This window comes from Glandiceps talaboti, chromosome 18 (assembly GCF_964340395.1).
Source record: "Glandiceps talaboti chromosome 18, keGlaTala1.1, whole genome shotgun sequence".
In the NCBI taxonomy this organism is placed as follows: domain Eukaryota; kingdom Metazoa; phylum Hemichordata; class Enteropneusta; family Spengelidae; genus Glandiceps; species Glandiceps talaboti.
In genome coordinates this window covers 6927501-6945564 of record NC_135566.1, presented here as the reverse complement: position 1 = coordinate 6945564, position 18064 = coordinate 6927501, and the positions used below count along the sequence as shown (strand labels likewise).

General features: G+C 34.5%; 2 protein-coding genes across 3 annotated transcripts; one reads left to right on the top strand and one right to left on the bottom strand.

Annotated features, from left to right (window-relative positions):
* Positions 1-1519: 1519 nt before the first annotated feature.
* Positions 1520-8660, bottom strand: LOC144448887 (serine/threonine/tyrosine-interacting-like protein 1). 2 transcript variants are annotated; one of them, XM_078139229.1, is made up of 8 exons: positions 8592-8660; positions 8153-8259; positions 6820-6881; positions 6050-6149; positions 4850-5132; positions 3769-3869; positions 3096-3208; positions 1520-2133 (listed from the first exon to the last, which is right to left on the bottom strand). In XM_078139229.1, the coding sequence occupies exons 2-8, from the start codon at positions 8253-8255 to the stop codon at positions 1999-2001; spliced, it is 897 nt and encodes a 298-aa protein (XP_077995355.1). In that variant the 5' UTR covers positions 8256-8259; positions 8592-8660; the 3' UTR covers positions 1520-1998. The 2 variants fall into 2 exon arrangements, with proteins under 2 accessions (XP_077995355.1, XP_077995353.1); XM_078139227.1 differs by lacking the exon at positions 8592-8660 and having other exon boundaries at positions 8153-8408.
* Positions 8661-8680: 20 nt separating this feature from the next.
* On the top strand, positions 8681-13848 carry LOC144448886 (malate dehydrogenase, mitochondrial-like). The gene is made up of 7 exons (XM_078139226.1): positions 8681-8861; positions 9561-9813; positions 10268-10377; positions 10865-11068; positions 11814-11963; positions 12735-12836; positions 13224-13848. Exons 1-7 carry the CDS (start codon positions 8793-8795, stop codon positions 13350-13352), a joined length of 1017 nt encoding a protein of 338 aa, XP_077995352.1. The 5' UTR covers positions 8681-8792; the 3' UTR covers positions 13353-13848.
* The last annotated feature ends 4216 nt before the right edge of the window (positions 13849-18064 follow it).

The window sequence follows — 18064 nt, the reverse complement described above, 5'->3', positions numbered from 1 at the left end:
AGACAAAGCTGAAGAAAGCAGCACTGAATTCTTCAAACAGCCTCTACAGTCTTTTCGTTCTATTGCTAGTTTGCGAGAGTACGGAACTAAACATGCTACCTTCATATTTTTCATTCATTATTAATATGATTCCATGCCACAGATACTCACCTTCTTGCAAATCGCTATCAGTCGAAGATTGCCGAAGACGGGTCACAGATTATGGTGGCTAAGCCAATCAACGTTACCCATTCACATAGTGGGCGGGGCATGCAGCGTACATCATCCTCGCATTGAAAATAAAATGTTTCTCGTTTTATTGCTACCTCTCTTCATCGCCGCTCTTCACACTATTAAGTGCAGTGGAAACTTTTGTCTAATTTACCATAGCAATTAATTCAAATCCACTCAAGCAAATTGTATGGTGACCTTCGAACAGCTGATGACTGCACTATACATGAGCAGCGCCACCACGTAACCAGTCAATTTGTATAAATTCTTTTGTTCAGGAACATCTGAGGTGATGTCAACCAAATACAAGATATTTATGACAGTGACCAACAAATAAAAACTAACAACTAACTTCTAGAGGGAGCTGGACTATAAAGTCAATTTCCCTGAACAATCTCTGAATCTGCCAGTAGCTATTTAAAGTGCTCCACCTAAAGTGTTTGGTTGAATATGCTAACCATGTACATGAGAAAACAAGATTGCTGTAGATTTTGAAGCTAAACAAAATTGAATTAGAACTGAAAGTGGTTGCATTTTAAAGATACAAGGATAATTCTAATACTATGACCTGATCTTGTGATAACAAAAATTGAACTAAATTGTACTCGCAAGGATTTACTCTCCAATGTGGTCTTAGTTCTTCGCATGGTAAAGGGACATACAAATAAAAAGTTATATTTATGCTCGACATTCAGTACATTATTTACAGTTTTACAATGAATACATAATCTCTGTTGTACTGGAAGTTGAAGATGGCGACCATTTTCTATATATATTTATATTGTGAGTTGAACAGCCAAAAACTGCTCTTTTCTTTACATACCGAGTGATATGAAATTGTGAGTATGCATTGCCATTTGTTAAAAATATAGGTTGTGTGTTTGCATGCCACCGCAAATATATGAACCAAGTCATTTCAATTTGAAGCATGCATTATGATTGTCAAAAATCATTCATAATGCAAATGACTTATTACTACTAAAAGCTACACCAACAAGCTTTATAGGATAAGTGTGTTTTGACATAATTTGTCAACGTATGTGCAAAATTATATGTAATTTAAGCTTCCATTCTTTAAGATATTGCCCAATTTCCTAAAAGTCAGTAATTATGTAAATAGGTGACATCAAAAACCTTTACACTACACATGCATTTCGGTTTTGTTGATGTAACTTATATAATATAATTTCCTTCATGTTGGACTTACCAGGTTCCCATTTTGAACACAGAAACAAATTTACACAAAAAGTCAAAGAAACAAAAATGAATTAATGTTTGAATTATTTTATTTACATATATACACTCTCAAGTTCAGTAGATATACATATATGTTGAAATAACAGGTTTAAAAACAAAGTATAGTATCACTGTTATGTACAAGTCTGAACATATCAGGGTAAACACAGTAACAATACTTGACTTACACTGTTACATCGCAGTAAGTATCTAGAATGCTGTATTTATACATAAATTAATTTTGAGATAAATTTCATTATCTAACTGTAAGTAGCCAAACATTTTGTTGAGGATATTTATAACATGAACAACTGTCAATTTTAATTGTGCACCTGTTAGCAATAATGCAGAAATGACTTGAACAATAATGATAGAAAATCTACATGGTTCTGAGCCAGAAATTAGTACTCTGGTGCAAAATAAGAAAAGTAAATGAAATTACACAAAAATGTTATGAACTTTTAAGGACATTTTCTATGAATTTACACGGTTTTAAAATTCTAAAAATATATAATATAGTACTTGTGCACATATAAAAGGCTTTTTGTGGTTTTAATAATTTGGATCTGCAACATTAGTAAGGGTTTCACCATCATGGACTTCTGTTTCCCACCGTGACAGCTGTTCTACAAATCCTCTATTTGGACGGATATTCATTTTGCAGCGTTGAACATGATTGTATGCATCCTGACAGAGGTAAAAAATACAAGGGTTTGCAAATTAATAGGACTTTTTGTGCAACACCTACACATCTTGAAATGTTGTTTGTCACAAAAAAAGAAATGGTATATGTGTGCGTTTGCTTGTTTGTTTGTGTGTGTGTGCATGCACGTGTGCATGTGTGCGCATGCATGCACATGTATGTGCAACATGTGTGTGTACATACGTGTGTGCTTGTCTGTTTGTGTGTGCGTGAATGACTAAAAATATTTGGATATATAATCGACATATTTTTTGAATATTTCATGTTCAATTTCAATCAATGTGTGAAATAAAATCCCTGTACTATAATATAGATATCATTCATATATAGATTTCCTTAAATTAGAATGTCAGTTTTGATAACATTGACAAAACTTAGCACGAAAAGTTATTATTCTTTACACATCAAGTCTTACAATGACAGTGAAAAACTTACAAGATCCAAACAAAACAGCCACATACTAATGCTGTTGATACTTTAATCATACTAATTTTTCCATGGTTCAGAGAAATACCTGTATATTTGTACTTGCATATAAAAAACTATTCATTGCAACACTCAGGTTCTGGAGAGTCATTTCATGATTTTACATCACCTATAATTATTTGTGATTTCAGAGAAACATCAAGCTGATACTGTGCCTTTATAGGGTATCTTTGCTATGGACTATTGCATTATGGGAGTCAGCAGAAATGATATATTCATAGTTACACAATGGATATTCATGAGTGTCTATTCCCTTCAGTGTAAAACATCTCTTAAAATCATGAGATGACTTTCCAGAATCCATTGTTTAGAAAAATGACTTCATTTCCTGGAGTGGCATACTCCTGGTATACTTAGGAGTACCATGTGTGAGTCTTTGCACACAACAAAAACTAATTGTTTTCCAAGTAGTATTCCCATCTTACATAAGGTGCATATAATACAGAAGTAATTTACTCACTTGAAGTGACCATTTGTAGAGATACATAAGGTGGGCTATAACAACTGAGACACTTCTACTAATACCTAGATCACTGTACACCAATACTGCTCCACGCTCTTTAGTATGTGATTCTGTTGGGAGGCAAATTCAACATGATTGAATATCACTACATGTACTTCTTATATTTCAAAGGAGACAAAGGTCTCAACTCACAGAAAATAAAACGGTTTCTTCACATCAGGATAAGTTAAATTTACTAAGTATGAAATTGACAAATTAACATTAGGTTAAGTTACTGATAACATAGGTGAGGCTGTAATTTTATCTTCATTGTATTTGAGAGTCAGAAAAGTTATTTTCATCAAAGCTGCATCATGCGACCTTTACAAAATAGAGTTATAGTATAATGATTGGCTGCCCTGCTGTACACTATGGTGTGACATTAATGGGAAATATATAAAATGATGAGCTTCACAATCCTTGGAAACTCTTGTCCAAAATAATGCTGAGGTAAAGGGAAGCAATTGGAAAATTTTGGGTATATTTTTCGAATACATGATGTCCAATTTTCATATCAATTTGTTTTCCTTCATTTGTCATTTTGAACAAAGCTGATGAATAATGCAATTTAAACATAAACTCCATATACACTTGGTGAATGCAAAGATAGATGAGTTAAGTAACAACTTACCAATAAACTGGCAGGCAGCTTTTAAGTGTGAACAAAGATCAGAATCATTTTCATCTGGTACTGGAATATGAAGGAGATTTTCATTGTCGTCTGCTGGCAAACTAGAAGAAAACATAACACAATGGTAAATCCATGGTACCGCTGTATTGTTAGTCTAGTCTATCAGTGGCATCAAATCTCAAGAACTCAGATGATATGATTTGATACCATGTAAGTATCTAGACTAGTTTATTTGTATGAATACATCACTATACAAAATGATAAATTCCTATCTTGGATTAAAAAGGACCATCCCACCTTTACATTCCAGTTTAACAATTTCAATCTCATTTCTATTTCCCTCTATATGGGGTAAGTCAGATAAAAGATCATTTGCAGTCATGGAAAGGCTTGACTGGACCTATCAAATTTAACCAGTCAATTCATGGCACAACAGAATAATCTCTGAAATCTGCTGTCTCCTTAAATAAATTTCATCTGGCCACAACTCCTGACTAGCCCATTTTACGATTAAACTATTTTGTGTTTTCTTACCATCCAGCCACCATGAAGGATAGATCCTTGTACCAGGGCATTTAAGTAGATAATTCTACTAAGCTTAAGTGGTATGAGGTTTCTGTTCTTATTGTACTAGAAGTAACATGTATTGGCTTGTTTAAGTTCATCATTGTTATTTCACCATCATTTCTCTAAACACAGGTATAATATTTATCTTTCAATCAAACAAAGCTCGTTTTATCATTTATTAGTGAAGAGGCAGGCCAATGATGTACATCAAAGGGGAATGCCACTCCAGGAAATAACAACATTTTTATAAACTCTGGGTTCTGGAGAATCATTTCATGATTTCACATCAATTATATCATGTCAGCTTTATGGCAAACACTCAGTTTAAAACCCATTCCTTATTTATAGTTCAGTGGAGGTCGTTACCATGGACAAGCATTATCTCACACAAGCAATGTATTTAGACAATATAAATCAGTCTTCTACTTTCTTTGCCCATATATTGAAAATGAATGAATGAATGAATGAATGAATGAATGAATGAATGAATGAATGAATGAAATACAGTACTCACAATTCGTCGTTCTGTAAAGTGACATTGATTCTGGCCTTGATCTTGAGATCTTTTTGTACAACTGGACTACAAGACTGTTCGTAATCACCAAGATAGATTTGACCAGGAAGAATTTCGATTGGATATGTTTTAAGATTGTCCAACTCTCTTGGCATATACATGATTTTCTGTGTTCTAAGGAATGGGTATAATGCTGAGAAGTCTTCGTAACCTCCCCGTAAAATTTTGACAGGATTCTTACTGCCCATTTCAGACATGACCAATGCACACTCCATAGCAAGATCTATGTAAAAAGAATGGTGTAAGTAAGTATGGCAAGAGGAAGGTATGTACTGAGACTGGGTAATGTATAGAGAATTAAGGGTATGTAGGCAAATATAATTCTGTTTTATGAGCCAGACGGATGGATGTGGCTCTTTTTTGTATACTGTGCTAAGACCTTTACTTATAATTTAAGAAGTCCATATAGGGCACTTTAATAAGCAAACAACATAACATAACACAACACAAAACAACACAGCATCACACCACACAACACCACACCACACAACACAACACAACACAACACAACACAACACAACACAACACAACACAACACAACACAACACAACAGGTAAAATGTTACTATTTATTTAAAAGTACTGTAAATTGAAATTTGTTCCGGAATGAAAGATAACTGTAGTGGTTTTAGAGTGACTTTTGACCTTTCAATAAAATGATCGGTACAATCCATTCATTATACCATGCCCGAGCCAAGTTGAACATAAAATATGGAATATATACTCTGATCATTCAATGACAACAAGCATCTATGTCACTTGTTCTGCTGTATTCAAACTATGATTCAAAACATTCAAAAGTGCCATTACTTTCGCCGATTTTTCTTTGATAGCACTAGCACTGATATAATTATGTTTATTCTCCAATATTTTTCTTCATTCAGCCAAGGAAAATACTCTTGACCTAAGGGTTGTCACTACTCATCTAGTGACGCATAGTGATGAAGGCTCCTTAGGTCACTCATGTTTTCCTTGGCTGAATGAAGAAAAATATTGGGGAATAACATCGAATTACCTACACTTTGTACATGTACTTGTACAATGTCATATTTAGGTAAATGAAGGTGTGCAACAGAAAAACTAGTAAAACTTCGTGCAATCATTTTGGTGTGTAGCCAATAAAATTTGGTTTAAGCATTACCTTTCTCTTTCAAACTCCTTGTGTTGTTATCAATGACTACTACATGTGTTTTACATTCCAATTCTGCATCATAGGGAACAAGAAATTCCTCATTTGCTGTCTGCAAAAGATACAAATGATAACACAGTGAATATAAATTGACAACATATTACATAATCATGTAAATTAGATCTCAATAGATTAAACTAGTAGGGATTGTACGTTGAACAGCCTACAGCGGTGTTCTTACAGGAGAAATGACGTTGCTTTGGTATTTCACGCATGAAACATGAAGTTTTTATTAATCCGCAAAGATAAACATAACGCAATTCTAGAGTAACAATAACAGAGATACACCACACAGTTAAATCCTTTGCCCAATCACAATAAAAAGTGAAAAGTGTATTGCTATTCTTTCACTGTGCAGTAGAAACAGGAATTCCACTTATGGACTTGATGACTTTAATGGCTTCAAATGTTTACTTTCCAACTGACAATCAACATGATTACTTGTCTACTTCTACATCTTCATACCATGCATGGCACCAATATAATTGTTTATTTTACATTTGAAGTTGTTTGTGTATAAAAACATCATGTCCCATGGGTGAAACACCAAGGCATCTTCATTTCTCCTGTATCTCAGTAAACAATGTATGTGGAAAGACTGAATTGATAGTTTTAATATTACTAGTTATAGTCTGTGTCTGTCATTTTTTGATGATACACTGTCTGTCACTGTTGTACATGCCAAAAGTATTAATTTGTGAGTCTGACCAATGTCAACTTACCCTTGGTGCTTTTTTAGATGTTATGATGTGACTTTCATTGTATTCATGTTCTTTTCTTGCATCTATAAGTCAACAAAGAAAAAGGCAATATATCAAATATTACAGTATTTGTACACAAATCTCAGTTTCAAGGTTTACTTTAAAGATGCACTAGCTGCAACTGGAATGTTTTTAAAAACTGTTTTGCTGTTTTGTTAACTTACTCATAATATTGTACACCCTGCACAGTAGTGAATCACCTCTGGGTTTGTGTAGGAATACACATAATAGCGTACAATAAATCAAATACAGATTAATTTGTAGGTCCACACTCAAAAATCAGCACCCCCAAATTCATCACGATTTCAACTTATTACTATACTACATACCTCTAATTGATATGCACAATGTCTAATTATTGGTATTTTAATACTTTTCAGTTTAATATATTGTTGGTTGTGTGAGTGTGATCAAAACATAATTTTCCAGTTGCAGCTAGTACAGGTTTATTAATTCCATTCTCTGTGAGAATTGAGCTCTCTTACTTAAAAAATTACCAATTGCAAGTTTTTAGCTTTAAATTTGTTTATGGTAATTTCATTATTAAGTTTCATTTTGTGTAAAAACATTTGTATATCAGTATCATTGAGACCTACATCATAACATTATGAAACATATAAAGTGTGAGTGTGTTGATGATTCTGATGTTAGTTAGAATGTACTTTATTTCAGTAATTTAATTAATTTTCATTCAAATTGGCTTGACATTTCATGTACACAATGATATTGTGAAAACATACTTTTAAAATGTATGGACATATTTGTTTGTGTATAACAATTTGAAATGTATCTGTTTGTTCAAAATGATCTTTTTTCTTCACATTTTCAATGTGATCACCCTGATTAACAAGGTTGTTTACATTAACCCTTTGTGTGAATTTTATTATCATATGTTACTGCAATATACAGAATCATTGAACCCCAGTGATAAACAACCTGCCATACATGCACAACCTTTTGTCTTCGTTCAACTATAAAATCCTAAGTGGCTTTTACAACCTTCTATTAAACAGTGGCTCGAAGATTCAACATTGCAGACCCTTTTGTTAAAGTTGTCATTTGTTATTTATTGTTCAAAATAAACCATGTTTCACATGGCATTGGTAACGTATTGTCTATAACTTCGAAGTAAACCTTCAGAACAATATTTACACACTGCTAATACTGACAAAAGCATAATATTCGGCCTGAATTAAACTATCACCAGTAAATCTATGACACTGCTTGCTTGAAATGCTGAGTTATAATGTTTGCGTAAATGGTCATTTTAGTAGAGTGTAAAGTCATTACTTACCAAGGAGAAGCAGATAGTTAGGATCGCTCAGACAAGGATACATTGTGCCCTGCTGTAAAATATTGTACAGCTCCGTCGGCTCGCACATTGTCACGCCCGTCATCTTCCTGTCAATTAAAAACCAGGAACACAAGGAAAAATAAATTCTCTGATTGAGTGCCTTGAAATGACTGTGATTGATTAAACAGATTTTCGAAAATATCAATTTCGCGGAATCAGGTGTTGTATATTTTCCCGTTCATATTCGTTCAGGCGATCCCGACCTAACAACAGACAACCTAAACAATAAAAAACATCCGCCATTGGAAATAAATAGGTCGTTTGATTCCGATTACTGAGCTATGATCGACACGATTTCTTCAAAATAAACATGAACAACAATACTAAATACTTGTCGATTTTGTGAAAGTCGGTAAAAATCAATTGATAACAAGTATACCTTCTATATCTGACAGCTGTGTATCAATGCACTTTGGTAATACACTTCCTGGAGATGTCCTTCGATACTGTCTAACTGTATTGTGGGTGATAGCAGCTCAATGTTGCTCATGCGCACAAGTTATACAGCCATCTTGACCTGGAAATCGCCGGTAGGAAAGTGAATTATTTTACAACAAATTTGGTACAATTACAAAACATCATGTTTACGAGAATATTCAAACCGACCACAGTTTGCATCGTTGCAAGGAACTTCTCAAGTTCAAGTCGGGTAAGTAATCAAAAGCATGAAAGCTACTAACTGTCGACGAAGGACAACTGCATACGTGCACGTGCCAGATAGAATTTAGAAATGTGTGAACCCTGGCTAGCTTGTCTTGTCAAATTTTGGCACCTCGAGGCTCGAGTAGATGTTGTCAGAATATCGAGAATGTGAGGCTTGTGAATCTAGAACCGATAACAGTGTCGCGTAGTACTGTCTTTGCTTGGCCCCCTTTAATAGGAGAGAGGACTTCCCAGACTAATTATGAAAGCCCAGCTGTTCGCACTTTGATCTTCACAGCCAGTGTAGAACAATAAACTTTAAATAGTGCCCCTCCCCCTTCACTTGCAACCTTTTCTGTTATATATAAAATCATGGAAGTATTCCCACGTGGGTGATACTTCCATGATAAAATGAACTTAACCATAGACAATAGAGAAATCCATATATAATTATCTATGATACCAAACATGTGATAATTATATCATTATCTGCAATGAATTATTGAATTAGAATCTGATACTGATAGATAGTCACAGATTTTACTTTTCTCACCATCATCTTGGAAATACAACAAAATTGTTGTACAAAAATATATCAATTTACCTGTGATGTCAACATTCCTGCTTCCCAGAGAATCATTGATTATTGAGCAACAATTATGAACAATTGCATTAATTCATTGTCCCCATTTTTCTAATTTGACAGGCAAACAAGAAGGTTGCCGTACTTGGTGCATCAGGTGGTATTGGTCAACCCATGTCATTGTTACTGAAAGAGAACCCCCTTATCAGTCATCTATCTCTCTATGATATTGTACACACTCCAGGCGTTGCAGCAGATCTCAGTCATATTGAAACTCCAGCCAAGGTCAGTGGTCACAAGGGACCCGAAGAACTAGGAGACGCTTTGACGGGTTGTGATGTTGTTGTGATTCCAGCAGGTGTACCAAGGAAACCTGGTGAGTTGGTTTGGTGGTGATGCAGTAAACCAGTGAGAGATTTCATATCAGTTATGTAACCATGGTGATTACATAATGCACTGTCAAGCAAGAATGTATTATGTAGAGTGGACCAACTGCACAACAACAAAGACATAATTGTTTCAATGTTAGGTTTATAGATAGGTTTAGTTATAATTTATTGTATTTTTAATGTTATAAATTAATATGAAGAAAAAATTTTTGATGTCAAACACCAGTGGTCTACTTTTGTATGTCATTATGGATTACATTTTGGATTGTTTTAGAAAGTAAAAAAAAATTTACTGGTAAGATTTAATTTACTGAAAGGAAAATAATGAATAGAAGGAAAGAAGAAATGTTCTGTATTTAGAAATGTTTAAACATCTGATTGCTGTGAATTCCATGAACTGAATCACTAATACATAGTTGTATTATGTGTGTGTTATTTCAGGTATGACAAGACAAGACTTGTTTAACACTAATGCATCTATTGTACAGACCCTAGCGGAGGCTAGTGCCACACATTGCCCAAAAGCCATGATTTGTATTATTGCTAACCCAGTAAGTAACTGTAATAATATTATATAATATATGATATTAGTATAGACATATTGTTACAAATTGTTATGCTGAGTTAGTATATATATACATATACATATACATATACACATACATATATACATATACATATACATTATATATAGTACTGTGTTGATTATCACTCCAGGTATTTATCATACACCATTTTGTGTTGCTTGTGTCGTTAACCCTGACACACCAGTCTATCCAAAAATGATACCAAAACACAAAGTTTTCCCTTTCTTGTCTCTAACTGACAACTAAAGATATTATTTTTATCACTAAACCATCTTAATTCTTATGCACAACTCTAGGAAGAATTTTAGATAAATTTCAGACATCGTACCCTTTTCATGCAAGGCAAAAGTCTGTACAGTTCAAATTAAGAGATTATATATTAGTATACATTTATCCAGAACTTATGATTTGTATTTTTGACCAGCTAATGATTCTCTGTTTGTGCCACTAGGTTAACTCAACAGTTCCAATTACTGCTGAGATATTCAAGAAAGCAGGTGTCTATGACCCTAGTAGATTATTTGGTGTAACTACACTAGATATTGTGAGAGCTAACACCTTCATTGCTGCAGCCAAGGGATTAGATGTATCACAGACAGCATGTCCTGTTATTGGTGGTCATTCTGGTATTACTATTGTACCACTTATATCACAGGTGAGAGGAAGTGTATATCATGAATCTGCAGAAACAGTCGGTGGTGAAACTGACCACTTACAGTGATCATTGCAATGTTTTGACCAAAAATGTTCATCAGTTTTTGTAGATCAAATGATTTACAAAGGTTGTAAGACTCAAGCAGTTCAATGTTTTCTAGCACTGAACTTTCAGGTAGATGATCGTCCTCAGAACATCAAATTCCATAGTTACAGCTGACCACTAGATGGCAGTGTCATCTGTCTTGGTTGACATTCCTCATTAGAATGACAATTCCATAGTTAAAGCTGACCACTAGGTGACAGTATAATCTATCTTGGTTGATGACCCTCATCGAAATGACAAATTCCATAGTTACAGTTGACCACTAGGTGGCAGTATGATCTGTCTTGGTTGACTACCCTCACCAGAATGACAATTCCATAGTACAGCTGACCACGAGGTGGCAGTATGATCTGTCTTGGTTGACGATCCTCATCAGTATGTACTTTCCCAAGCAACATTGAAATGTTAAAATGGCTCACATGAGAATGCTACATGTAACAGTTTTAGTTGTTTATCTCTCTATGTCATATCAAAATGACAGTTCCATAAGCATTATTTCAGTTCAAAGCTAATTCTGCTGAGAGTTAGCCCAATACTTCTCAAAACATTCATGCATAGAAAAAAAAATTGCTGTAAATCATTGAAAACACAGTTAACAGCATTAATAATTCATTTGATATTTCATCTGTCTAATTTCCAGTGTACTCCTAAAGTTTCCTTCCCCGATGATGAGCTAGCCAAGCTAACCAAGCGAATCCAAGAGGCTGGTACAGAGGTTGTCCAAGCTAAGGCGGGTGCTGGATCAGCTACACTATCCATGGCATATGCAGGTGCAAGATTCACCTCATCTGTAAGTCAAAACTACCTCTTATTTAATATTTAATGAAAGTTTTGCAGTGTTTCGTCAGTGTTTTTTTTTAAGATAGCAGGTAAAATCTACCTGAGTTCTCCTGTCATTTTACCAGTGTTCCCCACCAAAAAGTATGTTACAATGTATTCCAAACTATGGCAGTTTTACCATATTTCCACTTTCTGTTACCAGGGTTCCCCAACCTTAGCAAAAACACTGCTCTTTTTTGTACAATAATGAAATGTATAATTTGTGATAACATTAAATAATGTTATTTTGATTATTATATTGGTGAAGATTTTAACTGACCAGATTTGTACACATATATAAATAAGTTGTCATCAAATGTTGCAGAATGTTTTGTCATACAAGTAAGAATTACTTGAATGTTATGATATGCTAAAGTATCCATCCATCCATCCATCCATCCATCCATCCATCCATCCATCCATACATACATACATACATACATACATACATACATACATACATACATACATACATACATACATACATACATACATACATACATACATCCATCCATCCATCCATCCATCCATCCATCCATCCATCCATCCATCCATCCATCCATCCATCCATCCATCCATCCATCCATACATACATACATACATACATACATACATACATAATCATACATACATATACACACATTTATGTGAAACAGACATTTTATTGATGTACATATTTTCCTTCAATACTGTAAATCATCGTTATAAATTTAACAATACTTTTGTTTGTCTGTATCCTCAGTTACTTGCGGCAATGACTGGTAAACAAGGTGTGATTGAATGTGGATTTGTTGAATCTGATGTCACAGAGGCCAAGTATTTCTCTACTCCACTTCTTCTTGGGGTAAGTAATATTTATTTGTTGTTTTGTGTTGGTAGGGCTCTATATCTTGGCTGATGCTATGACTTCAACTGCACTTGCTAAGAATTCCTTTTTGTTCTATTTTGACCCTCAAGGATGAGTTTAACACCATAAGAGATACGAGGCTTGTCTTTATCCTCACTTTGGAATGTAAAATTGTGAAGGAAAAAATAGTACTTATGAGGTTATTAAGGTACCCTAAATTTGGATAGTTGTTTGCAGCAAGTGAGGAACATCTTATTCTATAGCTATTTTCCCTGACCATCCCTTATAACTTACAAAACAGCAGTTCAGTGACATATGCAGATGGTGTTGATGTAGCGCCCTCAACGGTATTTTGACAACTTGCGGTTTCTTTTGTTTTTACAGCCTAATGGCTTGGAGAGGAACCTTGGTCTTGGCGAACTGTCTGACTTTGAGAAGAATCTTTTGGTGGAAGCATTGCCAGAACTCAAAGCTAACATCAAAGCAGGAGAAGACTTTGCTAAAGCAAACTAATGTGATTGGAATGAATTGAAAATGGTTGGAACATCTGGGTGAAATATTGTAAAATAACATCATAGACATGCTTCAAACATGTTTGAATATGTATATAGTGATTTTCACACCATAATTAAAAATAAATTTCGTTTTCATTTCAATAACTGATTATAACTGTTTGCCCCATAATTGTTCCAACAACTATTTTTGACTCAAATTTTGTACCAGACAGACCATCATTTTGTAGTATTGCACCATTATATTATAACCATAGAAGCACATGATAAAGTCATAGTTTACACTTATTTAAACTAACATATTGAAGAAAGTGTTCATAGTTTTACCACCGTGCCATGTGCAACACTGGAATGTGAATTAAAATGTACTAAAAGGAACTCGTCACAGTGTTGACGTGACAATTTGCTCATTTCTCTATGACAATGCACATGTATGTTTTGTGTTTGGGTTGTTGTCTCTCTGCTCATTCTGGTCATAGTCTTGTAATAAAATTACACATCCTGTAAACTTTGTACACAGCTGTCATCATTTCCACCTTTTCACCTTTTAAGCAGAATAAGGGAATGTACTTCTACAGGTACTAGTGTTAATCAAAAACTGAAAACTTTATAAAAAATGAATTTTTGAAAAATAAGATTTGTTGAAGTTTTTACAGTGAAATATGACAATTACTGAATCTTTACATGTAATAACACAATATTCAATCTAACTAGTGGTCAAATTCAAAGAAAGTGTCGCAGTCAGGTGACCCATGAACCCTTACTACTAGATTATCGTATCCTCACTTCTGCTTCTGAACAGCACTCCTAGTGGCCAAACTAAGCAATCTTTTGTCTTTCTGCTAACCAGAATAAGGCATGTATGTTGATACAGTACATGTTTAGTGTCCCAAATTTAGAGTTCTTTGTGCAATAGTGAAATAATGTGAGAATGTGGATAAAACAAAGTAAAACAAAAGGACAATCCAATGAAATTAAAATTCAATGCCAGTATCATTTCTAAAAAAACAAACAACCCCAAAGCTTATTTATCAGGTCAAGAAATAAGTAGATGCCATAAAAAGATGATTGCTTTCACAATATTAAATATTTAGCCTTGTAGATTTACAACTATGGTAATGGTAGAAGGCCCACTCATTATGTAAGAGATGCTAGTTACCAATGGGAATGAATATAATATACCGAATGATACTATTGAAATGGGTATATGATTGAGCACAAATCCCGAGGCACTTTACCCAAATCCCTCCTCGCTGCATCACTAGGTATAAGCCGATGTTGTACATTGCATTTTATGAATAGCTAACCTTTACTATTGATGCAGCTAGATGTAAGCTAGTCCGGCGTGGAACCGTTCGGAGCACCCGGTGCAATATCTTCATTAGTCATGGATCAAGACATACGAAATTGGAAAAGTCGTACGTATTACAGTGTGGTAACGAAGTATGCTTCGGTGTACATGTACTGCGATCGACATCGGAAAAGAACAAAAAATTACATTGTGTAAATCCGAAGGGAGCAACTCACTACTCCGTACATGCAGTATTCATAGCTGCATCCATCCATCCATCCATCCATCCATTTATTTAATATATATTCGATAATATTCAACTCCCTGCAGTCAAGCTTAATTCTACTCTGTGTAGGCTTAGCTTACCCAAGTTATTCTTGACACAGATATTCACATACTAGTATATACGCGATTCTTGCAAGAGTATGTGTCTAACAACGTTGTTGTAATAAAGTCGAAAGAAAGGCAAGGGAAGATGCAAATGTTTTATTTTTATTTATTAAAAATGAATGCTATCTTTCAGTTAATTATTTGACTTGTATTACTTGGTTATTAACATGTCGATATAAAACCAGGTCCAAATTTGGCCTGCAATGTACTGAAAGATTACAGACAATCGGAGGCTTTGTGACGGGTTATGACGCTAATAATCGCTATATGGGGTCAAATTTGAAAGGAAGAATAGTTACGTACCAGGGTTAACCTATGACCTAAATTGTATTGGGTTTCATAGTTTGTATTATTCTTGTAAATCTGTATGAGTGATTGTTGAAACCAACATATTTGATCTTTAACATTCGAGTTCTTTAAATTATTTTATTAAACAACGCAACTTCACAATGTATCCCTTCCCTCTAAGTTCAAACCAAACAACGTACATTAATTATAGATAATGCAATATTTTCTCATCGCCCTTTTTCTTGCGAAATATAGCAAACAGTTTTATAGTTTGGTTTTTGCAAGCTTCATGTACGCGCATAAGGTTTGATGTATAATACAAATAAAAATGCAAGGTTGGGTTACAGCAATTATTTCATATCAATAGTAATTTATCTTACAAATACAAGTTCAGCTTTTTTTAACTTGTTATATTCAGCCTGTAGATATCAATCTTGTTAGACAACACGCGTCATGAATAAAGATCCGGGTCATTTCTTTACACACGACTGTATAAAATATCAAAGCTAGCTACTACGATATGTCATGGTTACCTTAATTTGAGGAGATGACATGGCCTAAACACCGTGGCATGTACTCCATTTTAACATCTGTACGTCATGTCACTTTTTATGGTGGGGTGGGGTGGGGGTAAGGGGGTGGGTGGGGTGGGGGTGTTGAGTAAGGGTGTTTAAACGTGTATGTGCAAGACGAGCTCAATTCATTAATATTCATATTGAGCGAAGGCCGGTATAGAACGCGAGTGCGAACTTGTGGTCGGTGACACTCCGTTCTTTTTCTTTTCCGCTACGGTAGGACTCCCACTTCACCCATCCAACCCACCCTATCTTCACCCTACTCCAACTTCGTCCATCCACTCCACCCCACTCCCCACCCCTACCCCCATCCAACCAACCCGCATATATACCGTATTACTTCCATTACACATATTTTAAAACTATCAGTGACTTTTTAAGAAGATATTAGTTAGATTTTAGGGTATATGATGATGACATCTCTATTTTCTGTGAATTATTAAATTTCGACATTCACTACATTTTGAGAAAGTCTTTTCTCAAACTAGATGAACACGTGTAGGGTGGGCGAGGAAAAAATCAAGTAGGGCGGGGGTTACCGATATAATATTTTTTTCATTAGACCTAAGAACTATCATCAAATACGACATATACCTATACTGAACGTTGCGAATACGTACGAATAAAATAATATTGAATGTATATTTGTTTAAATATTTACATTATTTATCATAAAAAAAGCCGATTTTCAAAACATACCTAAATAATTCCTTATACTTTCATGATCGACACATGTACGCGTGACTGTGTGGTATAACATTCATTATTATTATCCAAGGTGAATATATATAACGTCCTTGGAAAATGTGTTTGTCCGGTTTATCAATGTACTGTGTGTGTCAATGCCGCCATGTGATAAAGTCGATGTTTGCTATCCTTGAAATTACTGAAACAACAGAATACAAACAAGTTGCGATGGAATGACTTAATCTTTTGTTTTTATTTGTAAACATGACTCAGTGAAGTGAATTACAAACAAACAAACAAACAAACAAACTCAGGTGATGAAGAACTGACGTGTTTGAACTCTGAATACTTACTTTGATATGAAGATTTATTTTGTGTACCTAATTTAATGATTCATGTGGTAATATTCAAACAATCATTGTGAAATTATGGGATATTCAACAGAAGATTCATACAACGAAGATTATTTGAGAACAGCACTAGTTAATTGGCATAATCTCGGCCCATGTGCATCTGTACTGCGTGCCTGAATAAATGCAAAGATCTGGGTGCGATTCTGCAACTGTAAGAAAGAGTACAGCAAAGAAAGATACATTTTAGATGTAATGAATGGATGAACGTCAGTGTCGTAAAAAGAAACAAATATTTTTCCGCCAAGAACTACTGTGAGAGCGGAATAATATATCTGGCTTTAAGTTACGAGAATGGTGCGTTGAAACATAGACCCTACACGAAAGAACCTGAATAGATGAATGATTTGATGAATGGAGGAACGAACGAACGAACAAATGAATAAGTGAGTGAGTGAGTGAGTGAGTGAGTGAGTGAGTGAGTGAGTGAGTGAGTGAGTGGATGGGTGCATGAATATCGATACAACTGTAAATACATGAATGTGTATAAGTAAATATATAACATAAGAATGTGTTACATAGATGTGTATACATATTTAATATATTAAACCATTTATGCTCAAAATGTTATGAAGAAAATGAATATAGATTATTGACAAAAAAAACGTATGAAATCATTAATATCACAAAATATACGTAACAAGTCGAAAACGTTTACTTTTATGATATGGATAATAATTCATAAGTTAGTCTAACTAATTGTAAAATCGATCTGTTCAAATCTTGTTTTGTTTTGAGATGGTCGATGTTTATTGTTAAAAGCCAATGTCAGATAGATAGAAACGTTCGACAGTTGCCAGCATGGCAGAGCTATGGAAGTAGTTGGTCCAGGACCGAAGTCCTTATGGCTCCAGTTTATAGATAGCATTTATGCAAAACTGAAGACATGAAAACCTTTGCTTAAATTTGTTTCACTTCCCGGTTTAAGGACGTGTAAGTATACAATGGATATATTTTTAGGGGAGTCTAGATCCATGGTAGAACCTTTATGTATTAACATACAAAGATTCTGACATGTATTCAAGCGATGTTTCGCAGTATACAATATTACTTCACAAGTTCGATATATATA

Bases quoted from the DNA above. Each gene is read 5' to 3' on its own strand.
- LOC144448886 (XM_078139226.1), top strand. From the start codon at position 8,793: ATGTTTACGAGAATATTCAAACCGACCACAGTTTGCATCGTTGCAAGG. The intron at 9,814-10,267 runs GTGAGTTGGTTT...GTGTTATTTCAG, and splicing joins AGGTGTACCAAGGAAACCTG to GTATGACAAGACAAGACTTG. The intron at 12,837-13,223 runs GTAAGTAATATT...TTGTTTTTACAG, and splicing joins CTACTCCACTTCTTCTTGGG to CCTAATGGCTTGGAGAGGAA.
- LOC144448887 (XM_078139229.1), bottom strand. From the start codon at position 8,255: ATGACGGGCGTGACAATGTGCGAGCCGACGGAGCTGTACAATATTTTA. The intron at 6,882-8,152 runs GTAAGTAATGAC...GTTGACTTATAG, and splicing joins TAACTATCTGCTTCTCCTTG to ATGCAAGAAAAGAACATGAA. The intron at 3,870-4,849 runs GTGAGTACTGTA...GTTTTCTTCTAG, and splicing joins ACTTTACAGAACGACGAATT to TTTGCCAGCAGACGACAATG.